At 55.9% G+C, this 24,313-nt stretch overlaps 10 protein-coding genes across 10 annotated transcripts; 5 read left to right on the top strand and 5 right to left on the bottom strand.

Annotated features, from left to right (window-relative positions):
* The first annotated feature begins 71 nt into the window (after positions 1-71).
* C8Q71DRAFT_220484 (uncharacterized protein) lies at positions 72-2,344 on the top strand. The gene is made up of 4 exons (XM_047917098.1): positions 72-910; positions 965-1,720; positions 1,776-2,179; positions 2,235-2,344. The coding sequence occupies exons 1-3, from the start codon at positions 151-153 to the stop codon at positions 2,174-2,176; spliced, it is 1,917 nt and encodes a 638-aa protein (XP_047783825.1). The 5' UTR covers positions 72-150; the 3' UTR covers positions 2,177-2,179; positions 2,235-2,344.
* A 236-nt stretch (positions 2,345-2,580) lies between these two features.
* Positions 2,581-4,352, bottom strand: C8Q71DRAFT_853302 (uncharacterized protein; the record flags this gene model as incomplete). The annotated part of the gene is made up of 13 exons (XM_047926927.1): positions 2,581-2,711; positions 2,787-2,882; positions 2,934-3,011; positions 3,128-3,174; positions 3,233-3,351; positions 3,406-3,526; positions 3,580-3,760; positions 3,817-3,887; positions 3,937-3,974; positions 4,028-4,072; positions 4,131-4,174; positions 4,227-4,235; positions 4,298-4,352. 13 exons carry the CDS (start codon positions 4,350-4,352, stop codon positions 2,581-2,583), a joined length of 1,035 nt encoding a protein of 344 aa, XP_047783826.1.
* Positions 4,353-5,187: 835 nt separating this feature from the next.
* On the bottom strand, positions 5,188-6,893 carry C8Q71DRAFT_853303 (SET domain-containing protein; the record flags this gene model as incomplete). Its single annotated transcript, XM_047926928.1, has 6 exons — positions 5,188-5,575; positions 5,637-6,096; positions 6,153-6,270; positions 6,327-6,689; positions 6,752-6,799; positions 6,846-6,893. 6 exons carry the CDS (start codon positions 6,891-6,893, stop codon positions 5,188-5,190), a joined length of 1,425 nt encoding a protein of 474 aa, XP_047783827.1.
* A 1,714-nt stretch (positions 6,894-8,607) lies between these two features.
* C8Q71DRAFT_734552 (uncharacterized protein) lies at positions 8,608-9,149 on the top strand. Its single transcript, XM_047922398.1, has one exon. It carries the CDS (start codon positions 8,631-8,633, stop codon positions 8,841-8,843), a length of 213 nt encoding a protein of 70 aa, XP_047783828.1. The 5' UTR covers positions 8,608-8,630; the 3' UTR covers positions 8,844-9,149.
* C8Q71DRAFT_734554 (NAD-P-binding protein) lies at positions 9,150-10,894 on the top strand. The gene is made up of 9 exons (XM_047922399.1): positions 9,150-9,224; positions 9,304-9,651; positions 9,714-9,737; positions 9,798-9,999; positions 10,054-10,176; positions 10,228-10,278; positions 10,332-10,454; positions 10,505-10,588; positions 10,645-10,894. Exons 2-9 carry the CDS (start codon positions 9,577-9,579, stop codon positions 10,773-10,775), a joined length of 813 nt encoding a protein of 270 aa, XP_047783829.1. The 5' UTR covers positions 9,150-9,224; positions 9,304-9,576; the 3' UTR covers positions 10,776-10,894.
* Positions 10,895-11,064: 170 nt separating this feature from the next.
* On the bottom strand, positions 11,065-14,971 carry C8Q71DRAFT_903804 (uncharacterized protein; the record flags this gene model as incomplete). Its single annotated transcript, XM_047928828.1, has 4 exons — positions 11,065-11,277; positions 11,333-12,643; positions 12,695-14,619; positions 14,668-14,971. The coding sequence occupies 4 exons, from the start codon at positions 14,969-14,971 to the stop codon at positions 11,065-11,067; spliced, it is 3,753 nt and encodes a 1,250-aa protein (XP_047783830.1).
* A 187-nt stretch (positions 14,972-15,158) lies between these two features.
* Positions 15,159-17,879, top strand: C8Q71DRAFT_221074 (uncharacterized protein). Its single transcript, XM_047917099.1, has 11 exons — positions 15,159-15,267; positions 15,331-15,343; positions 15,417-15,553; positions 15,611-15,623; positions 15,677-15,860; positions 15,916-16,159; positions 16,211-16,742; positions 16,794-17,180; positions 17,237-17,290; positions 17,342-17,474; positions 17,529-17,879. The coding sequence occupies exons 1-11, from the start codon at positions 15,242-15,244 to the stop codon at positions 17,615-17,617; spliced, it is 1,812 nt and encodes a 603-aa protein (XP_047783831.1). The 5' UTR covers positions 15,159-15,241; the 3' UTR covers positions 17,618-17,879.
* On the bottom strand, positions 17,792-19,270 carry C8Q71DRAFT_221077 (uncharacterized protein). The gene is made up of 6 exons (XM_047917100.1): positions 18,902-19,270; positions 18,751-18,850; positions 18,674-18,702; positions 18,468-18,621; positions 18,147-18,417; positions 17,792-18,096 (listed from the first exon to the last, which is right to left on the bottom strand). The coding sequence occupies exons 1-6, from the start codon at positions 19,228-19,230 to the stop codon at positions 17,936-17,938; spliced, it is 1,044 nt and encodes a 347-aa protein (XP_047783832.1). The 5' UTR covers positions 19,231-19,270; the 3' UTR covers positions 17,792-17,935.
* Positions 19,271-19,296: 26 nt separating this feature from the next.
* Positions 19,297-22,315, top strand: C8Q71DRAFT_903806 (Adaptor protein complex beta subunit). The gene is made up of 9 exons (XM_047928829.1): positions 19,297-19,545; positions 19,602-19,707; positions 19,765-19,827; positions 19,886-19,962; positions 20,010-20,374; positions 20,430-20,644; positions 20,697-20,910; positions 20,964-21,627; positions 21,683-22,315. Exons 1-9 carry the CDS (start codon positions 19,492-19,494, stop codon positions 22,145-22,147), a joined length of 2,223 nt encoding a protein of 740 aa, XP_047783833.1. The 5' UTR covers positions 19,297-19,491; the 3' UTR covers positions 22,148-22,315.
* Position 22,316: 1 nt separating this feature from the next.
* Positions 22,317-24,266, bottom strand: C8Q71DRAFT_845284 (heat shock protein 30). The gene is made up of 4 exons (XM_047926605.1): positions 23,687-24,266; positions 23,467-23,622; positions 23,204-23,409; positions 22,317-23,148 (listed from the first exon to the last, which is right to left on the bottom strand). Exons 1-4 carry the CDS (start codon positions 23,819-23,821, stop codon positions 22,695-22,697), a joined length of 951 nt encoding a protein of 316 aa, XP_047783834.1. The 5' UTR covers positions 23,822-24,266; the 3' UTR covers positions 22,317-22,694.
* Positions 24,267-24,313: the final 47 nt, after the last annotated feature.

Below are 24,313 nucleotides of genomic sequence, written 5' to 3' on the forward strand. Positions count from 1 at the left end.
TCACTGGATAACTCCTCGGAGTAACGCCGAGTCACACTGCGTCACCTTGGATGGATCTGAATGAGGCCAACCTTACAGTAACGGTGTCCGTGGAATGCCCGGCTTTGCTCTCAGTCACTCTCTTTCAAACCTCATGCACACCGGGAGCTGATGAGTAAGCCCATCCGACTGTGGCGGCCACGCCAAACGCGCACCTCTGACGACGCGGGCACCACCATCTTGAAAACTACGCTGCCACAAGCACCACGAACATCCGCGCCTTACCAGCTCGCAGCTGAGACACGCGAACCCCCGAATCATGTGCCATCGCTTACTTACTTTTGCATCCGGGCTCTCCTCGACTATCCGGACCAAATCCACGCTCTGGGCTCACTGCGCCTCACCTATAGCCCTCCGGAGACTCCGGAAGCATACGACATTCTCCGCGAGCTCATTCCCTCGTACCGAACAGACCAACCACTTGACCTGGCCATAGTCGATCCACGCCTCTGGGCGCTGCTCATCCAACTCTACAACGACCTCCCTGCAGTGTTGCGCTTGTACACAGTCCCCCTTGCTGATGCCCACCTTCCTTTACTGCAACGCATCCCGCCCACTTCTGACTTCGCACTCGTGACCATCCTTGAGCTTCCTGGCTGCCGAGAGCTTACAGACCAGAATGTTCTATTGCTCAAGGACTTGCATAACCTCTGTGCTTTTGATGCCAGTGGTACCGCACTTGGTGCCTGGGGTGTAAAGACCCTTGCAAAGACTTTGACAATATGTCAGGATGAGGACACCATGAACACACCTTCTGGTCCATATAGACGTGGGCCATGGGGCTTGCGCATCCTCAGCTTGCGCAATTGTATGAACATAGATGACGATATTTTCAACTGTCTCCCCATGTTTCCACTGCTCTCCGTGGTCGGTGAGTGACAAAGTCGCTCGATGGTTGGGATCATGGCAAGCTGACGGCCACTAGACATCAGAGGGACTCCTTGCAGACCACAAATAGTCGACTCTTTTAGACCATGTGCCCATGATGGGCTTTTCCACCCTACTCCACTCCTGGATGCCCTTGATACCCTGGACGCGCTCGCACAAAGCCGGAAACAGTCTCTATTCGCACATGCACGGCCGTACAAACTCAGGATTCACCGCCTAGAGCACGAGAAGCCGGCCCCTGCATCGAGTCGGGCCCGGGATCAAGGACCCTCGAGCTCGCTCGGTAACCGCCGGGATGTTTTCCTCCCACCTCGCACTGTGTCATTGTTGTCGCTTGGAGCTGCCAACAGACTGCTAGAATCCCCGATCAGCAGATACAGGTACAGCACGTCCGGTCATGCACGCAAACGTGCCTCCTCTGCTCCCGGATCCACAGACACACGGTTCATCCTCTTTCGCTTCCCACCGGACTGGAGCTTGCTGCCTGCGTCCGCCGGATACTCGCAGACACCCTGCTTCGGTTACACTCGAAAGAAAGTGAAGCTCGATGTGCCGCTGGAGGACCCCCTGTCCGTGCCAGAGGGCGTCTGCGACCGTGCAGACGTCAAGGCGAGCATGACGGCCCTGCAAGCAAGTCTGAAACAGCGAGAGGAAGCGTTGACCCCCGATTCAAGAACGCGTTCAGAGGCTGCGCCCGAGACGGAGCGTCTGGTCTCACGAAATCCATTTGCGAGGACAGCGCAGAGTGCCGTGAAGACGACGAAGGCATGCCCAGGGAGCCAGAAAGATATCGGTACGTCTAGCCGTCGACTCCTAATGCACCACGGTCTCAAACACTCGTCTAATAGCAGTGCTCAGTCCGAGAGTTAGGCCGCATCCTCGTGTTGAGGAAACACCGCCGACCGCGGATCCGGATGCTGCTTCGCCCCCGAAAGCGAAGGCACTCAAGCCAATCTCACAGCTGCGCATCCCCCCTCCACCTGCACCGCCCTCTGGAAGCAAATCAAGAAAGCGCGAGCAGTCTGTTCGACCAACACCCAAGTCGAATAAGCAAATGACCATCTCTGAATCGCTGTTCGCGGACGGCAAAACAAGCGAGACTGCGAGGGGTAGCATCAAGCCGGAGACTAAAGGAGGACCTGTTCCTCCTAGTACAAAGTTGTCCGCCAAAAGCAAGCCCGCGTCGACTGGGAAACCCAGGTCGAGGACGTCTTTCGACTTGAGAGCTTGGTGCGCGTCCGGCGAGTGACCAGTATGTTCAACATCTCCGGAGTACCCTAGTATCATTGGCTTATATCTACCTGCAGCGCGTGGTCACCGCGATGGCTTCTGGCAACGGACAGGGTAGCAGGTAAGAGGTTAGGCACGGCGATAGATTGCAAGCAATCGCGAGACATTGGCCCTAACAAAGCGGTACAGTCCGATTGAGTAACTACTGGTATGGTACATCGGCGTAGATCTAATAAAATAGGTAGAATCATGAGCGAGTTCGTCATCGCACAACATAACAATGCATCGTAGGAGATCCGCATGAGTCCATCCAACAGCCCAACACCGTATCAGCGGGGAACACCCCATCGAAGATCGAAAGTAACAGACGGTCGTACACTCCTTCCTTCGTCCCGCGCACACCCACTCCCATCGGAGAGCCGATCACTCTATCGACAGCCGTCTGGAGTCGAGCGGGCCCCCTGACGTATACGAGCTCTTTGGGTCGGCCATGAAGCGTTCGCCTGGGCGTTCGTGGAAAATAGAGGGTAAGTATTTGCTCCCCCACGTCACCCCTGAGAGGTAAATAGGATGTTAATTACCGAGTAGAGTTTCTTTTAGTTGTGTCGCGATAGGCTTGTAGTACTGACCGTGCATTTTGCTGCTCATCAAACCCCTGTCGAAGTCGTGGAAGCACTTGCAGCCGATGCCGAATGTCGCGAAGAGCAGTATCGATGCGACGATGGCTGGCAAATGACTGTGAATATGACTGAATGATGGATGGGGAGACGACATACTGAATGTTGTCAGGGTTGCGCGCGTTGACAGATACGTTTGTTCCGATGCAGGGTCATAGAAGCGGTAAAGCTTGTAAACTGATACGATGGGTGTCAGCTACTAAACTTCATTCAGTACGAGACGGCTACTCACTGACTAGAAATTTTTCTTTGCATGAGATCAGTTGTCGACTAACTGTGGAGGGTACACGTACAATAGACTTGAGCTGCTAGCATTAGAACCAGTGAGATGGTCATCAACCTGATAGCATGCATGATAAGCCAGCTGACGTCGGCGTCGATTTGTGAGATAGACTCACGACTTGATTTCGCGTTGGACAGCGTAACCAGCCATGATGAGCAGGATCATCGTTATAGGGATGGCTGCGACAGTGAGACCGAACTCCGCAGTGTCGTCTTCGAGCACGACAATGAGAAGCTGGAGCAGAGAATCTCAGTGGCAATCAGGTATCAAATTGCACTTGTAGCTGACCTGCATTGTAACGCCTATGAAGACGAAGAAGTCCAGCTTCAGGAGGCAGATCATTATCTGGTAGTACTGATACATTGTCTTCATCGCAGGGTTTGCACCGACGACATGGAAGATCGCCCAGCTACGGAGGACATGAACTCACGCCACTGATGCGGATGTGGTGCGGCGACATACCCGAATTCATGGTATAGCTCCCTTACGAACCACATGAGCGCAAACCAGGATAGGCCAATCATTATGGGCGATACGATGAGGAACGGCTCGACCTTGTGCCAGAGATCCAGGTGCGTAGCCAGCGCTGCCCGGGTCTCATGGATCTGGATGGAGGCGAAGACAAGCATAGCTGCCTGAAAGCCTTGTAGAAACCGAAGGAGTTCAGGGACGTGCCCTTTCCAGCGATGCACGACTTACAAAGGATACCGATGAGTTGGATGACATTACGTAGCCTCAGTGCATCGAACGCCATCAGCATCTCGAAGACTCTGAAAATCGGTCAGTCAACCCAGGGTGGCCTTCAAATATACCACGTACTCTGCCAGAATGAATATTGCAAGGTAACATGGCAGCGTCTGCCGATCATTTTCAGCCGCGGTCGCGGAATATTGGTGGTTTGGAAGCGCACCTTGTATCGGGGCGTATTGAAGGTAATATCGTCCGCCACCGCGACCTGGAACAAAGTATCCTGATAAGTCGTGGTGGTCAAGCAGAGATGGGACGCAACGCACGGATCTGAAGGTGATAGAGATCATGACAAGCACCACGATTGCCTCTGCAAAGACCCCTGTTAAACTTCGCGCAGACTCGCACATGGCTCTACGCACGAACGGCAACTGTGATTCGGGCGCCGTGAATACTCAGATCCCACAGTCAGCAGCCATAATAGAGTACGCACTAATGGCTACGAACGCCTTTTGCGCTCTCGTACTCAACAGTGGTTCGACTGCCATGATCGGCGCAGTACTAGTTCGCAGAACGAAGATCAAGGATGGTCGGGCGGACAGAGTCCGCGTCGTGATACTGAGAGTGGTTGGCTGAGATGCGCAAGCGGTGCTGGTCGTAAAGGCGTGACTTTGTAGGGCGTAGAGGGATGGGACTGTGGCAGAGCGGTGCAAGAAGCCCGAGCCACCCACCGCCGAGCGCGCTCAGGTCGTCGAAACAACCTGCATTGGATTATGTAAGCGCTGTATGTGCCGCCCGGCCGCGAAGGTGCGGTACCTGCGCCCTGTCACCGTCACTTGTCAGCCCGCCCTCCGCCAGCCCACTCCTGCTCGCGAAGGGCACCAATCGTCTCATACAGCGCATTGCCCCGTACGCAGCTGCCCTCTTCTCGCTGTCCTTCAGCTCACTCTAGACTCGAGCTGCTGCTGCGCACTTGACTTGTGTATACGACCGCAGAGTAACAAATCAGTGCCAGTGCGGCCAGCGCTGATGCCAGTTACTACAACCGCGGGCCATAGACCGTTTATGTATACCGCACTGCACGCATGCATGGCTCTCGACGTAGGCATGAAGGGCTATGCCTTTCGCACACTGTCATTTCCCTAGTAGACGGACCTCGACAAAGGTTCCTTCGAGAGGGGACTGGGACGGTGTTCTGGCGACAAAGATACTGTACCCTTGCTCTGCTGCTATTTTTACGTTTGCATGACATATGCACTTGCTCTATTCCGCAGCCACGAGGCCGTCAAGCCAATCTACCGTGGTGTACATAACTTGCATGCACAGGCAATGCAGCACAGCGCCGCGTGTCAGTACCTGGTCAGTACTGTGGCAGTGGCACTGTCAGAATACTTCTCCTGCGCGCAAGCTGTGCGCGACGGCATCCGCCACTTCTAGCTCTTCACGCCAGAGACACAAAACGTTTTCCCGCATCCAAGCCACCCAACCGTCTGTCCCTGCCAAGTCTTGCGTGGATGCCTCTAATCCCGTCCGTGCGCGAAGACTGATGCTTTCACAGATCCTCAGCAATGCGTCCCTCCAGCCTTCCTCGTTCTCCTCGGATATAACCTCTCTTCGGCCGTTCAGCACGTCTCTCCAAGGCTGTATGACAGCATCGGACGGGAAGTCTGCCCCCGCGTCGGAAGTAGATACGAGTTGGATCAGTCGCAGGGCTGTGATGAGCCTGTAGGACGGGTGTGCCGGTGGAGGCGACGAATCTAACGTCCATTCGCTGCGTTGAATAATGAATCATAATTAGTGATAGCCTACGTGTATATACACAGTGATAGTACCCCCAGTATCCCTCCTCTTGCAATGTGCTCGTCAGCCGGTCGCTCACGTTGCTACCCTTGCAAGAACCCCCAAAGCTACTCCGCGCGGGTTTGACTGCCAGGATCAGTTCTTCGACAAGGTCTTGTACATCCACCTCTCCGCGGAAGTGGCCACTTGCTATTGACCCCGGCGAGAAGCGATTTACAAAGCCATAGTCCACGAACAGCGTTTTGTTCGAATGTCCGCCGTATCGCAGGAACAGTTGTTGGCCCTCTTCAATGGCATTGTCTGAGCAAGAATTGAATGTGAAGTTTCCAGAGGATGTCCGCGAACCTGGGGTCCGTGGTGCTGACTGGATAATCGGCGTAATTTGCGACGTCGTCTCGTTGTGGTTGGCAAAGTCAAGGATGGGGCACAACGTCAAGCAGTCCCTTTCAGGGTCTGCATCTTTGATTGGGTAGTAGATAGACCGAGTGTTCACTGAGGATGCGGAATCAGTACCCATCAACCGTGCATTGAGCTGATGAAAGGACAACCATTGAGCCAAGCCCAGCAATAATCGCCTACAAGCGTTGTGGACGTAGATGTTCCGTACGGCATGGGCAATTGTGACTTCGGGCGGCTCGAAGTTTCCAGCACTGAACGATGTTTATTCTGCAAGCACTCCGATAGTCAGCAAACTTGGACAGGCACCCATTCGGACGACTTACGAGGTAGAGGCAAATGACTTGATAGTCCTCGAGGAAGCGAGCGTACAACGTATGCAGGGCATCGGTCACGCTAGGAGGAAGGTTCTTGAGGATCAACTCCTCGGTGATCTGCCTACCTTTGCGACGTCGCTCCACGAGCCAGGTGAGTGGGTGGCTGGTGAAGTTCCGATGAAGCGTAGAGATATAGGGTCCAAACGCTGGATCGAGGGAGTCTTCTTCTTGGACGGGCCTATGCAGCAGAAGGTGCAGAGAAATGATTTGGACGGCATTGAGTCGCGTCTCTGGGGTTTGTGGGTACCGCGATTTGAGCGTATTGAGATTGATCAACGCGTTCTTCGGTATTGTGAACAAGGTAGTAGAGGGCTGCAGCGTGCGGATACGTCAGGAAGTCTGCCGACATACATCGCTTGAGACCGCTCGCATACCGGGCATGGCTTGGTCGCGAAGAGACCTCGTCCCGCACCTACACCGAACTATACATCTGCTGACCACGTCCAGCACGATGTCGGATGCACGCACCTTCCACGCTTCTAGCCTCGACAGCGAGTTCCCTTGTGTCCATTCCATGGCTGCTCTGCAGCCAGTGCACTAAGCGAGACCAGCGCGCCGCGTCCAAGTCGCTCTCGCGATCGTCCATACATCAGGAATGTGCACCACCTGCCTATTTTGCCTCATTGAGGCAATGAGGCAATTAGACAGTTTGAGACGGGCTGCCTCATTCAAGTCTCATTTGAGTAGATTATCTCTCATCTGAGACGTGATGAGGCAATGAGGCTCATAGGGCACATAGACACATGAGGTACTTAGGTGAGCCGGAAGACAGTGCAACGAAACAACAAATATATTCAATTGAGCTGTATCCTACAACAGCAGTCCTAATTCCTCGCTCGGTACCACTCCGAGATGCGGTCAGCGACCCTATTTGCCAGCTCCGTGAGGGCATCCACATCCCATGAGGTCGCCCGATGCGCACTCATGCCCTGTCATCTCCACATGCTGTCCGCTGCTGCTCAATCGTCATGAGTATCAACTGTGCAATGCTGATCAGCGTCTCCGACACGTCTAGAACACATTGGGGCCACACACCAGTCACCGCAACAACCTCGTCCTTGTTTGCGGGCCAGTTCTTGTACTAGCGCCAGATCGTCGCGCTATAGTACACACCGAACACGTCAATAATTTTCACCTCAAGCCCAACCTATTGAACTCACTCACCACCCAGCCCAACGAGCACGATGCATCGAAATTGAGAAACATGCACTTGTTGATGAACAGGCCTCTACACACTGAGTCAGAATCAGGACGAAAGCGGGGCCATGAACAGACCATATACAAAATCATATGCACTCTTTCGCCATATAGTGTTGGAACCCCCCACGCTCTGTACTTCACGCAAAGCTCCCGGTCAGATGCATATACAGGATAACGAATCACGAAACGAAACTCACATAATAAGTTGCCGCTAACCAGACGCGGGACGTGTGGGGCACCACCTACTCACGTCTGACGTCACGGGAACAAGGCGTGCGCACCACGCATATGCTTGCCGTTGTGTTCTTCGTAGAGGCGGTGGATGCCCAAGGGCTGTACCCGCACCCGCTGCTCGCTCGCCCGCCCGAGCCCTCACTCATTGACGTGCCCTCCCTGGTACCAGCCATCAGCTTGCTGCACGCTTGTGTACACGAACCTTACGTTTGATGTGCTTGTGGGTTGTCTTGCACGTCAATGTTGGGAGACGAGGCGCCCGCGACTGCGTGATGTGAGGGTAAGTGCCAGCGAAGCAAGGCCGCGCGTGCGCGCTGACTCGGAGCGCCGGCGGTCGGAGCCAGGTCGGAGTTGTAATGTAGTTCAGGGCAGACATTCAACGGTCTCCGGGCAACAGCGCTGTCTGCTTATGGCCGGCCAACGTCGCTCTCTGCCTCGTCAGTCACCGGGACCCTTTGCAACCACCCATACAGTCAATGAGGTGAATGGCCCGCGCGACCGACGATGTGCGCATCACGCGCATCCGCCAGCCGCGTACGCGCACCATAACGACCTCCCCGCACGACGCGACCGCCTTGCCCCGCAACATCCTCAAGCCAACATGCGGTGATCTGTCAAGATACCGCTCGCGTTTCCCCGACGCAGATAAGGGTTGGACTGAGTAGGAGCAGAACGAAGGGCGCGGTGAGGGCTACAAGGCCAAGCATGAACGCTCGAAGGTATGTCCTCGCTCTCCTGTTTGCCAGTGCCCATACACCCACTCCGACCGGCCTGCTCGACCAAGAACCTACCCGTTTGCCCACTTTCTCGGTTTCCCGCATGCTCGTGCGCTTGCTCACCTGCTTGCCCACATACCTGCTTGCCGACTCGCCCGCCCTGGCACTTGACAGCAGGTTAAGTAACCTGCTGTCATCTGTTCGACCGACCCGCCACGACCCACTGTACCCCACGATTGACCCGTACCCGTTTACCACCCGCACGTACCGGCTGAAGACGCGGCGCAGCGTGGCACCCCTGCGCGTACGGTCATGACCCGCCAGGCAAACGGATATGAAGTGCAAGGGCCGGCATAACGGTGAGCATGGGCATTCTGGTGGAAAACAACACACCTACGAGACGGCGGACACGGCGGGTGAAGGTGCAGCAACTCACGAACGAGCGGTAGGCACAGGCACAATGAGCCCAAGTGCAGAATGCCCGCGATGAGCTAACTGCCTACACCGGCGGCGAACGCAGATCTGATTTTGAGCAGCGCCCGGAACGAGGGTATTGTATCTCAGTGGCAATAGTGTGTCGCCATAGATATTACTGTAATGCATCCTTTGTATCGATATCGTAGGAGAGGGTCGTCGATCAGTGAGTTGTATCGTCAATCAGTAAGTATGCAAAATCACAGCCAGCCAAGTCAGAGATCTGTGAGGCAATGAGACAAATTAGGTACGAATTAGACAGGTGAGGCCGTTTGAGGCCGTTGAGGCAAGGTGCCACTTTCCTGATGACTATCGCCCACCAGCATCCTTCCCTCCGTTTATCCACTCCGTGCGAAACGCCTCCGTGTATCGCTGGGTCAGGAACCGCTGGTGTGTCGACAGTCTTAGAATAGATGACGGAATAATGCACGGTGAGGAGGATACGCACAAGAAAGGGGCACATGCGCGCGCCGGCTGATCGATAGCACTTCCCAGTCATCGCACGGCTCCCCTTCCTTCCGCGGGCTCTGGCGATACATAGACAGATCCTTGGGAAGGCCATATCGTCGCGCAAAATGTCCGTCTTCAACGCCTCTCGTCTCCTCGGCAAAACCGTGCTCGTTACTGGCGCGAGCGCGGGTATCGGCGCGGTGAGCAGTCATTGAGTTCCGTGCGGCGCTGGTACGGCGGTATTGACCTGGGATGAGCGTAGGCGACTGCCATCTTGTTCGCAAAGGTTAGAACCTGTGCTACTCTATCCGAGACGAAGAGATATCTGACCAGGCTGGTGGAACAGGGTGGATCGAACGTGATCCTCTGCGCGCGCCGCGTAGATGCTCTCGCGAAGGTCGCCGAGGCGTGTACTTCTGCACACAAAGAGTCGGGCCTCCAGCAAGGGGGCAAGTTCGCGACCGTCCAGCTCGACGTCGCGGACAAGGCGCAGGTCGCGTCTCTCTTCGACAAAATCCCGCAGGACTTGCACGATGTCGACATCCTCGGTGAGCACACCGCTACGCTGTTTGTGTTTATCCCAGTCTAACTCCTGGAGGTAGTGAACAACGCCGGATTTGTGTACGGCACTGAGCGTGTAGGAGACATCGCGCCCTCGGACTACGAGGCGATGTTCGCCACGAACGTCTTCGGTCTCATCGCTATTACGCAGCTCTTCTTAAAGAGTGAGTGGATGTCGCAAACCGCCGCTTTCCACCTTGCTGACTCTGCTCTAGGGTTTAAGGCGAAGAAGTCTGGTCATGTCATCAACCTCGGTTCCGTGGCTGGTAAGCCGAGGCTCGAAATTGCTCTTGCACCGATCCGTCTAACGAGCCCATAGGCCGAGAAGCATACGTGGGAGGCAGCATTTACTGTGCGACGAAACACGCCGTCAGAGCCTTCACCAACTCGCTCATGAAGGAGGTCGTTGACACTCCGATCCGCGTCACCGAGATCCAGCCGGGTAAGCAGGGATCTGCGCGCGATTGCAACTTTCTCTAATGTATCAATCAGGCATGGTTGAGACCGAATTCTCTATCGTCCGCTTCCGTGGCGACAAGTCTGCAGCGGACAAGGTCTACGAGGGCCTTCATCCTCGTAAGTATCGATTCAACTCATGCCGCATGGAAGCAGACTGACGGATATCCCTACAGTGACAGCGGAGGATATCGCAGAGGAGATCGTATGGGCCGCCGCAAGGCCGCCGCACGTCAACCTGGCGGAAGTCTTCGTGCTTCCCGTCAATCAGGCCTCCCCGAACATTGCTTACCGGGGTGGAAAGTAAGTAGACCTGCTGGTGAAAAAGCACACTCACAATTACATACACCAAGATCGAGATTGTAAGCTAGCGGTATAGATCCTGTAGCAATACATGAGGTATTCACATGAGTCTCCTCACGACCCACCGTAAGACAAACAACAGCGACGACAGCAAGACAGCGAAGTACATAATACAGATCGACGGTATAGGTATGAGGCCACATAACGAGAGGAATCGCCGCTGGATGGAGTAGTTATGTATATACTGAGCCTATAAACAAAAGAGGGGTGAGATACCGCCGCTCGAAGTGATGTTAGGGTTTGTTCTTCTTGCTCTTGCTCTTGGGCTTGATCTCCAAAGGAACGGTCGGTTCGGGTTCGGGTTCGGGTTCGGGTTCGGGTACTTCAGATTGAGCATCTTCGTCATCATCATAAACAAACTTCTTGACGACGACATCCTCGCGCACGAGGTTCAGTAAAGGGCCGCCAGCGTTTAGCACATTGCCCAGGGTGTCGAGACGTAAGCTCTGCACGATAGTCAGTAACACGTCCATCGTGCGGGGTGGAAGGAATAAATCTGACCTTGGCAGTAGGAGCCAGGCAACCCTTTCTGGAGACGTCGGAACCAGCAGGTTTCTTCGGCTTCGGTGCAATTTCGTCGAGGTAGACACTGGTCGCAAGTCCGTGGTCCCATTTGACTCTCTTGTCATCCCTGGCTTCGACTTCAGGATCCAGCCTCTCGCGTTTCAGCGGCCGCTCAGGGCGTGGCGGCGTGACGTAGTCCTCTTCGTCTCCGGGACCTCGTCGATGTCGTACAGGGACACCATTCTCGTCCACAGTGATGGTGCTCATATCACCGAGGTCAACGGACATGTCGGCCTGGGACTCGTTCGCCTGAGTCCCTTCCGAAGATCTCCTTGCTCTCCGCTCAGCACGCTCGTGTCTCTGCTGCGCCTTGACCTCCTTCTGCTTCTCGAGTATCGTTCGCACCTTGGTGGTCGGACTGCCAGGCCTCTTTCCGTCCTTGCGAATCACCTCCGTCTTGAGGGACACCACCTGCTGCTGGTTTTTCTGCGTGTTCGATGTTGTGAGCGCCCTGAGAGCTGCGGCGGTCATCCCAACAAAGGCACTTGTGTCGGTCCGTGGCGGACGCTTTCGCCGAACGTTGAGCGGGCGGACAGGGGCAGCGCTAACAACACCAAAGACATCCGTCGTCGGATTGGTGACCGCTCTGCGCGAACGACTCGAACGACGGGTGCCATTCGATTGAGGGTCGGGTTCTTGTTCGGTGGTCTGCGCTAGTGGCGAGGGCACTGGTTGACGGATAGCGGCATCTCGATCTACTGGGGGGACTGATGACGTCACCTCGGTACTGGATGGCCAGGGTGGAGAGCTGGAGACGGGCTCAGGCGAAGGTTTGGGTACACATGGTGGCGACACTGCGGGTTCATCCACTACAGGCGGCGTGGCATCAGTCTTTGAGGACCCTGGCTTAGGCTCTCGTGGTGGTGGCTTCCAATCAGCAACCTTTCGCATCCTGATAGGTCCCTTTGGCTTCTGCGGACTTGCCCGGGGCGTCGGCTCCGCCGTGGGTGTTCCGGCTGGTGGCGCCGTGCTTGGGCCAGCCTTAGAGGAAGAGGACTGACCAAACATGCCTGGCACAACCTTTCGTATAACGACGACGGGCTTAGCTCCTGGTGGTGAAACCAAGGATTTCTCCCCTTCTCGCTTCCGCTTCAACGCCGATACTCGTGAGCCTTCTGCGACAGGAGGTTGCTGAGTAGTTGAACCGTTGAGCGGGTTGTGCGTAGAACCTGGAGGGCCGTAGCGAGGAGAGGAGTCATCAGAGCTACCGCTCCCCTGCCCCGCCTGGAGTGCTCTGAACGGTCGTACCTATAGATGCATGGATGAGCGAAGGAATAGCAACAGAAGAACAACACTCACTACACCACCTGCTGCGCCGAGGGCACGTCTTGGAACTTTAGGTGGCCTGGGTTCCGGAGCTGGAGCCGGAGTCGGGCTTGGTTCCTTCGATTTCGGTCTCGCATACGGCTTTGCACCAATGCGCGGTATGCGACTGGTGACATTGGCGGATGGCTGACGCAATAAGGACACATGCTTCGCAGGACTTGAGCCTGGGGGACTTCTCGACCGCACACGCTCATGCGGCGTTGTTGTGCGAGTGTCTGCCTCGCCCTCATCGACCTCAGGAATGGATGGGTGTGCGCGACTTGATGATGGGACAAGTGGGAATGGTAGCGACGTAGCAGCGTTGCTCCTGAGGGTGCTACTGCCTGCCGAAGAAGGCTTCGCGAAGCTACTGGCCAACGGTCTTGCAGGCTCGGCAGATCTGCTTCTTTCGAAGAGAGGTCGAGCGACAGACTCAACAGAATTGCTACGAGCTCGCTCCTTGGGGGCGGGACGAACGGGAGAAGATGACCGTATAGGAGCCTTTCCCTTGTTAGGCGAAGGCACGGTCGACGGCGCAAATGCCTGTGAAATCGGTACTCGTTTGGCAGGACTACGCTTGGGATCGTCAAGAGCTTGAAGAGGTCGCCTAAACACAGGGGTCCCTAGTAGGCCCAAGGTCGAGTTGGCTTTAGCACCCCCTGTGAGCGACTGTTGTTTGGGCGGTGAAAATGTCCCCTGTGCGATGGCTTCATGGATGGGGATTCGACGTGCGGGTGAGCGTGACGGTTCGACCGCGATGGGTGTTGATTGGGGAGCGTCAGCGGGGGATTGCACTTGACCACCTGGTTGCGGGGTCGCGGAACGGGAAATAATGTGTGGCGGTTCGAAATTCGCGGAGTCGGGGGGAGGCGTGCAGCTCACTACGGTTTGGGCTGCTGGACTCTGCTCTTCAGTCGAGGCACTCGAGGCATTAGGCAGCAACTGCATAAGAAGTCCTGTAGACGTGGGGGACAATGAACCCAACCTGCGGTGTTGCTGTGTTTCCAGCTTCCGTGTCGCCTCTCTACCAGGAGAGACTGGTCGCTTTTCGTCTACCAGTTGTGTGGTGTCCACAGGATTTGCTGAGCTACCCTCGACATTAGGGGCCACATCTCGACTGCCTGCCCTCTTCTTGACGCGTACTCCTAATGGCGGGAAAACTAGCGAAGGAGTGGAGCTCGGCTGGGGAGACGAGCCCGACCGACTGGAGACCGGGGGGTTGAGTAACGTAGACGTCTCAGTTATGGGGCGTGGTCTGGCTGGACTGATGCTTGATCGTTTGCGCGAAGATCGACGGACGGGAGTATGGGGTTGGGATGTTGGCGAAGGAATAGCTACCTGCGAGACCGTCGCAGGAATGTTGGCGGTAGATACATCTGGCACGCGCATTTGGACCGGCACTTGGTCTGGCAATGGTGAAGGCGCGTCTGCCACGGAAGCGTTATCAATCAGAGCATGGAGTACCTGCTCTTCTTCCTCGGCAGTAGGAGTCAAGGCATCCGCTGTGGCCAAAACCACTTCCACGGCCAGCTCGGGTGCAGGGGACACGCCCATGGGGGACAAAGAGAGCAGATCGTCGACAGTCGTGGCTTTTGATTTGCCAGAAAGAGGAGACGCTGCCTGAGCAAATGTGTGTAAGTCTGGGGTACCGACGCGAGGAGTCGTCGAGGGCGTCGAGAATGAGTCGAAGTTGATGAGATCTGGCTGAGATATGTTCGCCTCTGCGTCGCTCCCCTGGTGCGCAGGAACGAGAGGATCAACATTGGATGCAATCGTCATCATAGGTTCGTTCCCGTCGGTTAGGTCGATCAGAATGTCAGGATTAGGCAGAGGTGCTTCGCCATTCGTAGAAGGACTGGGAGGAGGCGAGGGGTTATCATGGGCTTGCAGAACTTTATTGGCCAGTATGAAGGATGGCTCTACGCTGAAGTGAGATTATGTCAATGACCCGGAAAATGCGTGCTTACCGTCTTCCAGAATATCCTCCTCAGCAGATGAGCTCGCCCCTTCCGCCGAATCCAACCTAGTTGGTGCCGGTTCCTGGGTACGCGCGTCCACGTGCGCCTGCTCGCACACTCGCACCGAGGAAAGCCTCGCAGATCTTCGCACAGGTGTCCTGAACTTCGAGGTAGACGCGAACTTCTTTTCAGGAGATTGGAGAGGCCCGAAATAGATCCTTGCCGACTCAGTGTTGACTGCGTCAGCATCATCGCTGGTGGTCGAATTGGGGGAGCGCGTGTCGCCCACATCAACCAGCACACCACTGGACATAGTGAGCTAGGACAAGGAGGACGCGAACGGAGGAAGCGCGAAGGCGGGCGGATGAGATAGGCGTGTTTAGGTGAAGGCGAGTGAGGCGTGGAGCGGAACGTTGTTGGTCGCGTTTCGGCCACGTGACCGAGGATTCGCGCGCGCCGCGACGCGCCCGTTCAAGTTCGGCGTTGACGCCCATTGCCGGTCTTGATCGTAAGCAATGCTAACAGTACGTGAGTACCGGATCAGCGACCCTCAGGCTTGCACCCAGCTTGGACCCGAACGGCCATGACAAAAACCTGTTCAGCTTGCAGGTGAGAGTCGCTGTGCAACAACCGTCTAGTTGGTTGTCACGCTCACATCCCAGCTGAATTCAGGAGCCGCAAAGTGGTAGGTCATCCATCGCTGCACCAGCCGCAGATACGACGTAGCTTAACACCCAAGGCATCTTGCCAATGCATAGCGCTGCGACGGCATCAGCCCAGTCTGCGGACCGTGTTCAAACGCTCGCAGGCCCATCGAATGCGCCTACGTGGACACAGCCCCGGCCCAGCCCAAAGGCCCCTTGCTTCAGAAAGGAAACGCATGCCTTGCCTGCCGGTGAGTAATCCATTAATCTCGACTCAGGCATGCGCGCTGAAGCGAAGCCATACCCAGGCGAAAGAAGAAGGTAGGTTGGTTACAGGACATCTGGAACGAACATTTCTGACGTACCCTGCACAGAAATGCGACGCTAAGCGACCCTACTGTACGACATGCGAAGTTGCTGGGAAGCAGCAGGGATGTCTCTACGAAGATAATGTTCAGCGTCATTTAACAGAGGCGCTCATGGCACGTACACGGGAACTGGAGACTCGCCTAGCTATCTATGAGGGACAGTCTCAGGGATCGTCTCCAGACCAACCAAGTATGCATGAGGGCATATCACCTCTATGCGCCTTTATTGACCTCTATATGTATAGGAAATAACATTCAGGCTGACGATATCATGACATCGTCCCTTCCTCCGTCCTCACAGCTTCTACTCGTACCGGATGAGAGCAGCGTGCTCGACATCGCATATCCAGATATCATATCGAACCTAGGGGCATCTTCAAGTTATACCCTCAATACTGCTGAACACTTCAGACCGTCGAACGGAAGTGCTTCGTCTCATTCAACCTCTTCCAGTCAATCTCTAGTTTCTTTGCAGGAGCTGAGCGATTAGTAAGTGACTTCACAGATGCGCTGCTGCCATGCTCACGATCGGTCTCTTAGCCGTGCCACTTTCCTCGCTCACCACTGTCAGCTCGGTGTCAGCTTGACAGAGGCGAAACTGCAGGCCATCGCCAGCGGAGACGTTTCGGGCACGCACGTCCACCCAGTGCTAGTCTATACCGCGCAAGTTATCGGCTGCTGCTTCTGGCAGCTGCAATACCGAATTACCTTGAACAGCGCAGTGGAGACAACGCAGCTTGAGCTCATCAAGCGGGCCATGCTCGACGCACCGCCTCCAATTGCGCGGCTGCAAGTACACTGCATCCTGGCAATCTACTTCCTCCTCAAGCGGCAGATGCCCGAACGCCGGGAGCAGCTCTTGAAGGCCGCGCAGGTCACCTTGCATAACAATCTAAGATTCGATACTCACACGGCGGAGGCCTTTGCTACCCTCGAAAATACTCTCAACGAAGCGCAGGAGCAAATTTGCGCGCTGAGCCAGTTCTTGTACCTCGACAAAGCTGCTGGGATGGTGCTCAACGACCCCTCATTACTGACCGAAGATTACGACCGACAATTCCACACCTTACCGGTGAATAGTTCCCATTTTGTTGCGAAACGCGTTCTGACCCCGACTGGTTAGTACATGTTCCCGTACATGACCAAGAACAACTTAGTCGTCCTGCGTGCTAGGAGCCTCGCGCTCCTCCAGGAAAGTCGTCGGCTTGCAGCGAGATGGACCGAAATCGTTGTGAACCTGGGGACCTTCGATCCGCAGGCGACGCTCGACGAACAGACCAAGTGGTACGACGACTATTGGGGCCGCCTAGAGGAGGTGCTCGAGCACAACTCAACGCTCACTGTGAGCACGCTGAAGTCAAGCTTTGCTGGGCATAGGCAGTTGGCGTTGGCGCTCAAGATGTCCACAATTTTGTCGCTGACGGCGGCCGCGGAGTTGCACCGAGTGTTGGCAAGACATCATCCGAACTCCCGTGCGAAGTGTCTGAGCACTGTTCTTGAGATTGTCGGCGTATGTACTCTGCCCAGGCACTCGTATATTGAACTTGGCTTACCGTTTCTCTGTAGATCACGAAGGAGTTGCGTGACGATGATTATCACTTCTTGGACCCAATCTTGGGTGTAAGTCTCTTGGTGACCCTCTCTGAGCGATTCTCATCAGCGCTTGTTCAGCCGTGCTGGTCTATGGTCGCTGCGATGCTTGAGGAACAGCGACCACACGTCGAGGAACATGCACAGCTGAAGACGTCCTATAACATCATCCTCAGTTCCGCGAACAAGCTTGGGCTCGCATTGCCCTACATGGGTATGTACCGCACTGACGACGTCAAGATATTCCAACACTGATCTCCTGGAACAGAACATTCGTTGGCCAACATCTCCAACGTCGCTCCTGCATGTGATGACAGCCAGATGCAGCCTTCTGACGTATCTATGTTTGACGTGTGATACCAACAATATATGAAAAGTCGAAGTCATTGGTTTGCCTGGGTCATCCACGTAAGTTAATAGCTAGAGGTACAATTCATCCTCCCGATCTCTGATGTACGAATGCTCGTGCGATATTATTATGATACTGTGATGTAGGTATAATACAGCAGAAGGCCCGTTCTATCGTCGTTAATCATAATGCATACGGAGGTGCTCTATATTTTTGCTGCTGCCAACATCCGCCGTCGTAGACATGCTGGCTTGAAGTCACCGGACACTAGCATCCGGCCCATCTACAAAGCGTTGGCGATGCTTTCTCGTGGGCGATGGTGTGCGTCATAGCCCGAATATGTCGTCAATCTCATCTCGCTTCTTCTTTTTCTTCGCTTTCTTCTGTAACGTTGTGCTTTCGTTCTTCCGCTTCTGTGCAATCTGAGGAGGTCCGCCGTTCGAGGGTGCACCGTTTTCACGGGCGGAGATGGTCCGAACGGTGGTCACTGTACGAGCGATTAGCTAGCGACGAGGGTGGCAGGACTGTGAGTCTAACCGATCGTGGGAGACACCATGTTGAGGTCTTCTAGCAGAGGCGGAGACAACTCTGTGGGCGTAGCATCTGCTGGCGGCACAGGAGCCCGAGGAAGTTCGACGACCGAGCGTGTCACACGCCGGACCAAAACGCTGCCGACGTCTTCATCGACAGTGACGGTCCGATCCGGACTATAAAGCAGGGCTTCCGTCTGGCTTTGTGATGCTGCTGTCGTCTCCTGTCCAAGATATTCACTCGGTAGGGAACGGCTCTCCTTGCGAGCTAGTTCGGGCTGTTCTGAGGCATGAGGGCATGCTCGTGTACTTCAGAGAACAGACTCACGTCAATGAGCTGCAGCATCTGATAGCAAACAACCCGAGCGAGTTCCATGCACGACTGAATCTCAGTGAGCAGCGAACTGAACTTGGAAGTTATAGCGACCAGCGTGAGGACAAGCTGCAGGAAGGCGGCAGTCTGCATGACCAGCGTGAGGGAACTGTGTACGATGTCTCAGGCAACGCGGCAGACGAGATGACAACTGTGCTCACTGATATGCTGCCGACAACCGCTCCTGAGCCTATCGGACTTCAGAGCAAGAAAACGATGATACACGGGATATGGCTACCTTCTTCAGCAGCGAGCAGGCCTCAGAGCATCGCTGTAGTACAAACATTACCGTGACAGCATCGGGATGATGGGTCCATGGCCCTTTGAGGAGCTTTGTGCTGCATTGATATGAACGAGGCTGGCCTGTAGCGCGATTCGGACACTCTCACTTCTGTAGGGCAGCTTCTCCCCAAAACGAAACCCGCATTCGCTCGACGAGTCCATACAGCTCCATTTCCTCTACACGGGCGCCATACCGTCTTATTTCGACTACGCTTCTCCAGAACAGCGCGGTACGGTGCTGGTTCTTGCCCTTGTAGTACAACCTCTCGAGGACCTGCAGCTCGAGCGCGTGGGATGCATAGGCCGTTTGCAAACGTCTGGTGCATGCTTTGAGTTGCTTGAGGATGCCATTGATATCAGACTGTGCTGCTGCGTCGAGAGATGCCTTGGAAGAGTAAGCTACTGGTGGAGGGAGAGCGACGCGCCGAGGATGCATTTCGGCGGTGGTGGTGGACCGGGTCGAAGGAGTCGATCACTTGCCGGCGCCTGTCTGCCGCTCCTGAGATCATCTCGACCCACTCACGCTCGACACGGTGCTCACTGCTCAGCACCAGCGACTCTTCAGCGACGCTAGCTACGCTCAACTCTGTCTGGTCCCCATTCGACGCGACATAACCAATCTGGGCATTCGTACACGACACGGACCACCGGGGAGCGGCAAGGAGACTTGGACCGATACTTGGCTTAACAGCACACCATGAGCGGACAGGGTGCCCAAGATGCCAAGTTCTTCCAGAGGGGAAAGATACAGGTGAGTAAACACAGATCGTGTTTACTGTATATGTCCCAATGATGCCGTACATATAGGAATTCCGCGCTGAGCTGCAAGCTGCAGAGAGCAAGGACAAGAAGTTCACGAAGCGGAAGACGGTCCTCAAGAAGATAGTTGCTAACATCACAATGGGCAATGACAGTGCGTTACATGTCGCCATATAGTTTGGAGCTGTCTCAGGTATATGTGTTTCATTAGTGTCACCATTGTTCGGCGACGTGATCCAATGCCTAGGCATACCGTCCCTTGAGATCAAGAAGAGTATGTCGCCCACGTTTACTTGTCCGGATATCCCGAGATGATCTCATTTCACGTCCAGTGGTGTATCTCTTTCTGGTTTGCTATGGCAGGTCAAAGGCCGACCAAATACGTGCTGTGATGCCTAATTTCCTGCAGGTGAGCATCTCCTACAACCTGTGTACGGTGCGGCTGAGACGGTCTAGGATTGTGAAGACCGAAACCCGCTGATTCGCGCCCTCGCAATCCGGACAATGTCATACATACCCGCTCCCATTGTCGTAGAAGAGCTTGAGGATCCGCTACGGCACGCTCTGAAGGACCGCGACCCATATGTCCGTAAGACTGCTGCCATCTGCGTGGCGAAGTTATACAACGCCGACCCACGGAAATGTGAACGTAATGGCTTCGTGGAACTGTTACGTGACCTCCTTTTGGACACCAACGCTACCGTCGTGGCGAATGCCGTTGCTGCCTTGACAGAGATTGGCGACCGACAGGATGGTGTCATCTTCAAACTGAATTTGACAGTTGCGAACAAGCTACTAGCAGCAGTGGGCGAAAGCTCGGAGTATGTCATGATCCTACGTTTCACCAGTCTGGTAGCTGACCGTGTTGTCTGTCAGGTGGGGACAAATCTACATTCTCGACTCATTGCTGCGCTACGTCCCCGAGAAGCACGAGGACGCTGAGTTGATGGCGGAACGGGTTATCGTCCAGCTACAACACGCGAATTCTGCCGTCGTTCTCACAACTATCAAAGTCCTGCTATATCTCATGAATTACATGGAAAATCGCCGCTTGATGGACTACATCTGCAAGAAGATGGGACCGCCATTAGGTCAGCACATTTGAGTCCCCCGTCTACTCGCGGATAGCTCACTGTATGCCAGTGACCCTACTGTCGTCTGGACCGGAAGTACAATATGTAGCACTGCGGAACATACTGCTCATCATCCAACGAAGACCACAAGTGCTGAAGAACGACGTCAAGGTGTTTTTCTGCAAGTACAATGATCCAATATATGTCAAGTTGGCCAAGCTCGAAATAATGTACCGCCTGGCCCGAGAAGAGAACGCACGCGAGGTCCTTGCTGAGCTGCAAGAGTGAGTGCATACAACTTGTATTTTCTTGTGCAGGGAGCTCATGCATCATCCAGATACGCATCAGAGGTTGACGTTGACTTCGTGCGCAAGGCCGTGCGTTCAATAGGTCGGCTCGCCATCAAGGTGCAACCCGCAGCAGACGACTGCATCAAGGCCCTTCTCGAGCTCATTGAGACGAAAGTCACATACGTCGTGCAGGAAGCCGTGATCGTCATCAAGGACGTCTTCCGACGGTACCCGGGGCGGTACGAGGGCATCATCCCCACGCTCTGCGCGAACCTCGACGCGCTCGACGAGCCGGAGAGCAAAGCGGCCATGATCTGGATCGTCGGGCAGTTCGCCGACCGGATCGAGAACGCGGACGAGCTCATGGACGACCTGACGTACACCTTCCTCGAGGAGCCGACCGAGGTCCAGCTCGCGCTCCTCTCCGCGTCCGTCAAGCTTTTCATATACAAGTCGCACAGCGACACGACCAAGGCGCTCGTGCACAAGGTGCTCAAGTGGGCGACGGAGGAGGTGGACAACCCCGACCTCCGCGATAGAGGGTTCATGTATTGGAGGTTGCTGGCGCTCAGCCCGGCGGCGGCGAGCGAGGTCGTCCTCGCGGAGAAGCCCGCGATCACGACGGATGCAGACCGTATGGACCGTGGTGCGCTCGACCAACTGCTCCTGCATACAGGGACGCTTGGTAGCATATACCACAAGAACCCTGAGGTATGTCAGCTCCACCAACTCCATGACCTTCACTTCTCATGCCATGTGTGCCTAGACCTTCATCCGCGGAGCGACTGGTAAGGCGCTCACCGACAGCCCGGCCCTCAACCCTCTCTCCCGACAAGTCCTCGTCCCCGTCGCGCGCACCCAGCTCCTGCCTCCCGCCAGCATCCGCGTGCCGGGCCCCGTCGACCCGCGCGTTGTCAACCCCCCATCCCCCGTACTGCCTCCCCGGCAAAACGGCGCGTCGCTCCCTGCCGACGCCGGCGCCGCCCTCGTGCCGTCGGCCTCGCAGGCGTCCACGGCGTCCACGTCGCCCGCGACGCAGGACCTGCTGGGCGGCGAGGACGACGGCGAGGGAGAGGCGGAGACGGAGGACCATGACCACGAGGACCTCGCACGCGCGCAGGCGGTCGCGCCCGCGAGCGACCCGTATGCCGCGCTGGACAATGCGTTTGGAGGACACATTGCGGACGCGCCGCAGCACAACGGCGACGCGAATGATGACCTGTTGTTCTGACCTGCGGGGTCGGATGGTGGGTGATGGGTCAAGACGAGAGAACCGTAATGATCGCAGACGTGCTTGTGTATGTACATACTCTCTATGAGTTAGGCTTACTGCTTGTATTAATGCTGAGACTGTGTGATATGAGGAGTACCTGACTTGAGCTGTCGAGGGTGACGAAGTTCTCGGCTTGCTCCATGATGGCACACGTTACTGAACTGTGTCCTCGAAGGCCCTCGCGTCACACACTAGGGTATGATACAATCAACAACACACATTGCATTGGTAACAGAATACAAACTGGAGTTGCACTTATCTACAGACACTGCGCCGTACATGAGGGGTCATTAACAGTTTAACGGCGATCGTACACTATCAATGCAAAGCAAATGGCGTATCGTAGGATCGGAGTAAACGCGCACTACGCACTGGGACTGCTCGTGGATAATACGGTCCCATGAAGAGCACGCGCGATATTATGTCGTGACAATGGAAAGAGGCTCCTGAGTGCAGTGCACACGTGCACCCACGGTGGTAAAGGGTTTGAAGCGAGACTACCTGCTCAGACCTGGTTGGCCGCTGCTGCCCCGCCGGGCGCACCCACACCCGTCGCGCCGTTCGCGCCCGGCGCCGCCGCCATGCCCGTGCCCGCCGCACCCGCGCCATTCGTGTATCCCGCGCCATTCGCATGTCCCGCACCATTCGCGTGTCCCGCGCCAGGGCCGTACCCCGTGTCCGTGTACTTGCCCGACCAGAGCCCGAACGCGGCCATGTCGACGGAGCGGAGGCCGAAGAGGGAGAAGAACAGGAAGACGGGGCCCGCTAAGAGGTCGAGGATGCCGTACCAGATCATCTCGCCCGTGACGGAGATGACGTTCCCGCCCTCGGCGCACGCCCAGCAGATCGGGTAGAGCATGAGCAGCAGCGCGAAGTAGCCCGCGGTGCGGATGTAGCCGCTGCGCACGCCGCCGCCTGCTATGAAGGTCGAGCGCAGGCCGTGTCCGAGGAGCGCGTGCCTGAGGCAGGTGTTAGTTCATCATCGCAGAGCGAGCGGGGGAGGGGGGGACGTACCAGATGTAGAACAGGGCGAAGAGACCGAAGACGAAGAAGCCCCACTTGTAGGACGTGGTGGTGAGAGCACCAACGAGACCGCAGATGACCAACACCCAGCCCATGAAGATGGTCGTGAAGATGTCGGAGAGCGTCAGACCGGTGGTGAGGAGCAGCACAAGAAGCAGCAGCGGGAGCGTGATGAACCACTGGATGTAGCGGACGTACTAGGTCGCATAGTCGGTATGCGTGTTACCTCAGGACGATCAGCAGGCGATACTCACGAAGATCTGACGGGTCGTACCAGGGGCACCGCCGCGGAGGAACTCCTCAGTCGCGGGCGCGGCACCCAGGTCGGATGCCATGGCGAAATATGCAATCGTCGCAGTGGTCAGGACGATAATACCAATCTGGTGGAAGACTCGAGTTCCTCGAGGCCTCTGTCATCGCAAGTCAGTCTCGGGGACGGTCTTGCCAGTGTGGCACGGGTGACGGCATACATACAGCAAATGACCAGCCGATCATGGCGAGGTCGCATAGACCCATGATGGCGGTGACGGCCCACAGCCAGTCCGAACCGCCTGCCGTGAGGTGGCGCGAGGCATTTGGCGGATTGTTGTCGAGCGAAGAGCCAGCCATTGCGCGTCGTAAAAGTCGTAAGGTGGGGAGGAGGCGAGGAGACTCCGTACGATGCAAAGGAAAGCCCCAATTGAAGGGAGAATACAACTGATAGGCAACGGCGGCGACGATGGCTTATATCAAGACGGCGCACTGGGTACTCCACATGCGAGCACGATGACGAGCAGGCATCGACGCACGGAGGCGGGAAGTACTGTCATGGATGTCGTCAGAAGAAGCGGATGGGCGTAGAATACGAGACTGGGCGCGCACTAGAACCCTCGTGAAGGTTGCGACTCGGGAGAGAAATGGCAGCATGGATGCCAGCTGGGGCTGCACGGCGTAGGTATTCCCCGGCAGGTTCGCGTGTCCAGACTCGAGTGGGGCCCGCAGAGACGCATGCAGCAGCGCGGCTGCCTCAGGCCTCAGCAGGGGGTGGCGGCTGGAGGGTGGCGGCACAGGCGACGGATGAGCGCACTGGACTCTAACACTCTTCCAGAGACCTGCATATCG

Source organism: Rhodofomes roseus (assembly GCF_022264815.1).
Source record: "Rhodofomes roseus strain CIRM-BRFM 1785 chromosome Unknown C8Q71scaffold_2, whole genome shotgun sequence".
Lineage (NCBI taxonomy): Eukaryota > Fungi > Basidiomycota > Agaricomycetes > Polyporales > Fomitopsidaceae > Rhodofomes > Rhodofomes roseus.

Bases quoted from the DNA above. Each gene is read 5' to 3' on its own strand.
- C8Q71DRAFT_734552 (XM_047922398.1), top strand. From the start codon at position 8,631: ATGCTCGTGCGCTTGCTCACCTGCTTGCCCACATACCTGCTTGCCGAC.
- C8Q71DRAFT_220484 (XM_047917098.1), top strand. From the start codon at position 151: ATGAGTAAGCCCATCCGACTGTGGCGGCCACGCCAAACGCGCACCTCT. The intron at 911-964 runs GTGAGTGACAAA...GACGGCCACTAG, and splicing joins TCCACTGCTCTCCGTGGTCG to ACATCAGAGGGACTCCTTGC. The intron at 1,721-1,775 runs GTACGTCTAGCC...CTCGTCTAATAG, and splicing joins AGGGAGCCAGAAAGATATCG to CAGTGCTCAGTCCGAGAGTT.
- C8Q71DRAFT_903806 (XM_047928829.1), top strand. From the start codon at position 19,492: ATGAGCGGACAGGGTGCCCAAGATGCCAAGTTCTTCCAGAGGGGAAAG. The intron at 20,375-20,429 runs GTATGTCATGAT...GTTGTCTGTCAG, and splicing joins GCAGTGGGCGAAAGCTCGGA to GTGGGGACAAATCTACATTC. The intron at 20,645-20,696 runs GTCAGCACATTT...ACTGTATGCCAG, and splicing joins GAAGATGGGACCGCCATTAG to TGACCCTACTGTCGTCTGGA.
- C8Q71DRAFT_845284 (XM_047926605.1), bottom strand. From the start codon at position 23,821: ATGGCTGGCTCTTCGCTCGACAACAATCCGCCAAATGCCTCGCGCCAC. The intron at 23,623-23,686 runs GTATGTATGCCG...TTGCGATGACAG, and splicing joins TGATCGGCTGGTCATTTGCT to AGGCCTCGAGGAACTCGAGT. The intron at 23,410-23,466 runs GTGAGTATCGCC...TATGCGACCTAG, and splicing joins GTACGACCCGTCAGATCTTC to TACGTCCGCTACATCCAGTG.
- C8Q71DRAFT_221077 (XM_047917100.1), bottom strand. From the start codon at position 19,230: ATGCATCCTCGGCGCGTCGCTCTCCCTCCACCAGTAGCTTACTCTTCC. The intron at 18,622-18,673 runs GTGAGCACAGTT...CATCGTACACAG, and splicing joins CGGTTGTCGGCAGCATATCA to TTCCCTCACGCTGGTCATGC. The intron at 18,418-18,467 runs GTGAGTCTGTTC...GCCTCAGAACAG, and splicing joins AGATGCTGCAGCTCATTGAC to CCCGAACTAGCTCGCAAGGA.
- C8Q71DRAFT_734554 (XM_047922399.1), top strand. From the start codon at position 9,577: ATGTCCGTCTTCAACGCCTCTCGTCTCCTCGGCAAAACCGTGCTCGTT. The intron at 9,738-9,797 runs GTTAGAACCTGT...CTGGTGGAACAG, and splicing joins CTGCCATCTTGTTCGCAAAG to GGTGGATCGAACGTGATCCT. The intron at 10,000-10,053 runs GTGAGCACACCG...TCCTGGAGGTAG, and splicing joins GCACGATGTCGACATCCTCG to TGAACAACGCCGGATTTGTG.
- C8Q71DRAFT_221074 (XM_047917099.1), top strand. From the start codon at position 15,242: ATGACAAAAACCTGTTCAGCTTGCAG. The intron at 15,861-15,915 runs GTATGCATGAGG...CTATATGTATAG, and splicing joins ATCGTCTCCAGACCAACCAA to GAAATAACATTCAGGCTGAC. The intron at 17,291-17,341 runs GTAAGTCTCTTG...GCGCTTGTTCAG, and splicing joins TCTTGGACCCAATCTTGGGT to CCGTGCTGGTCTATGGTCGC.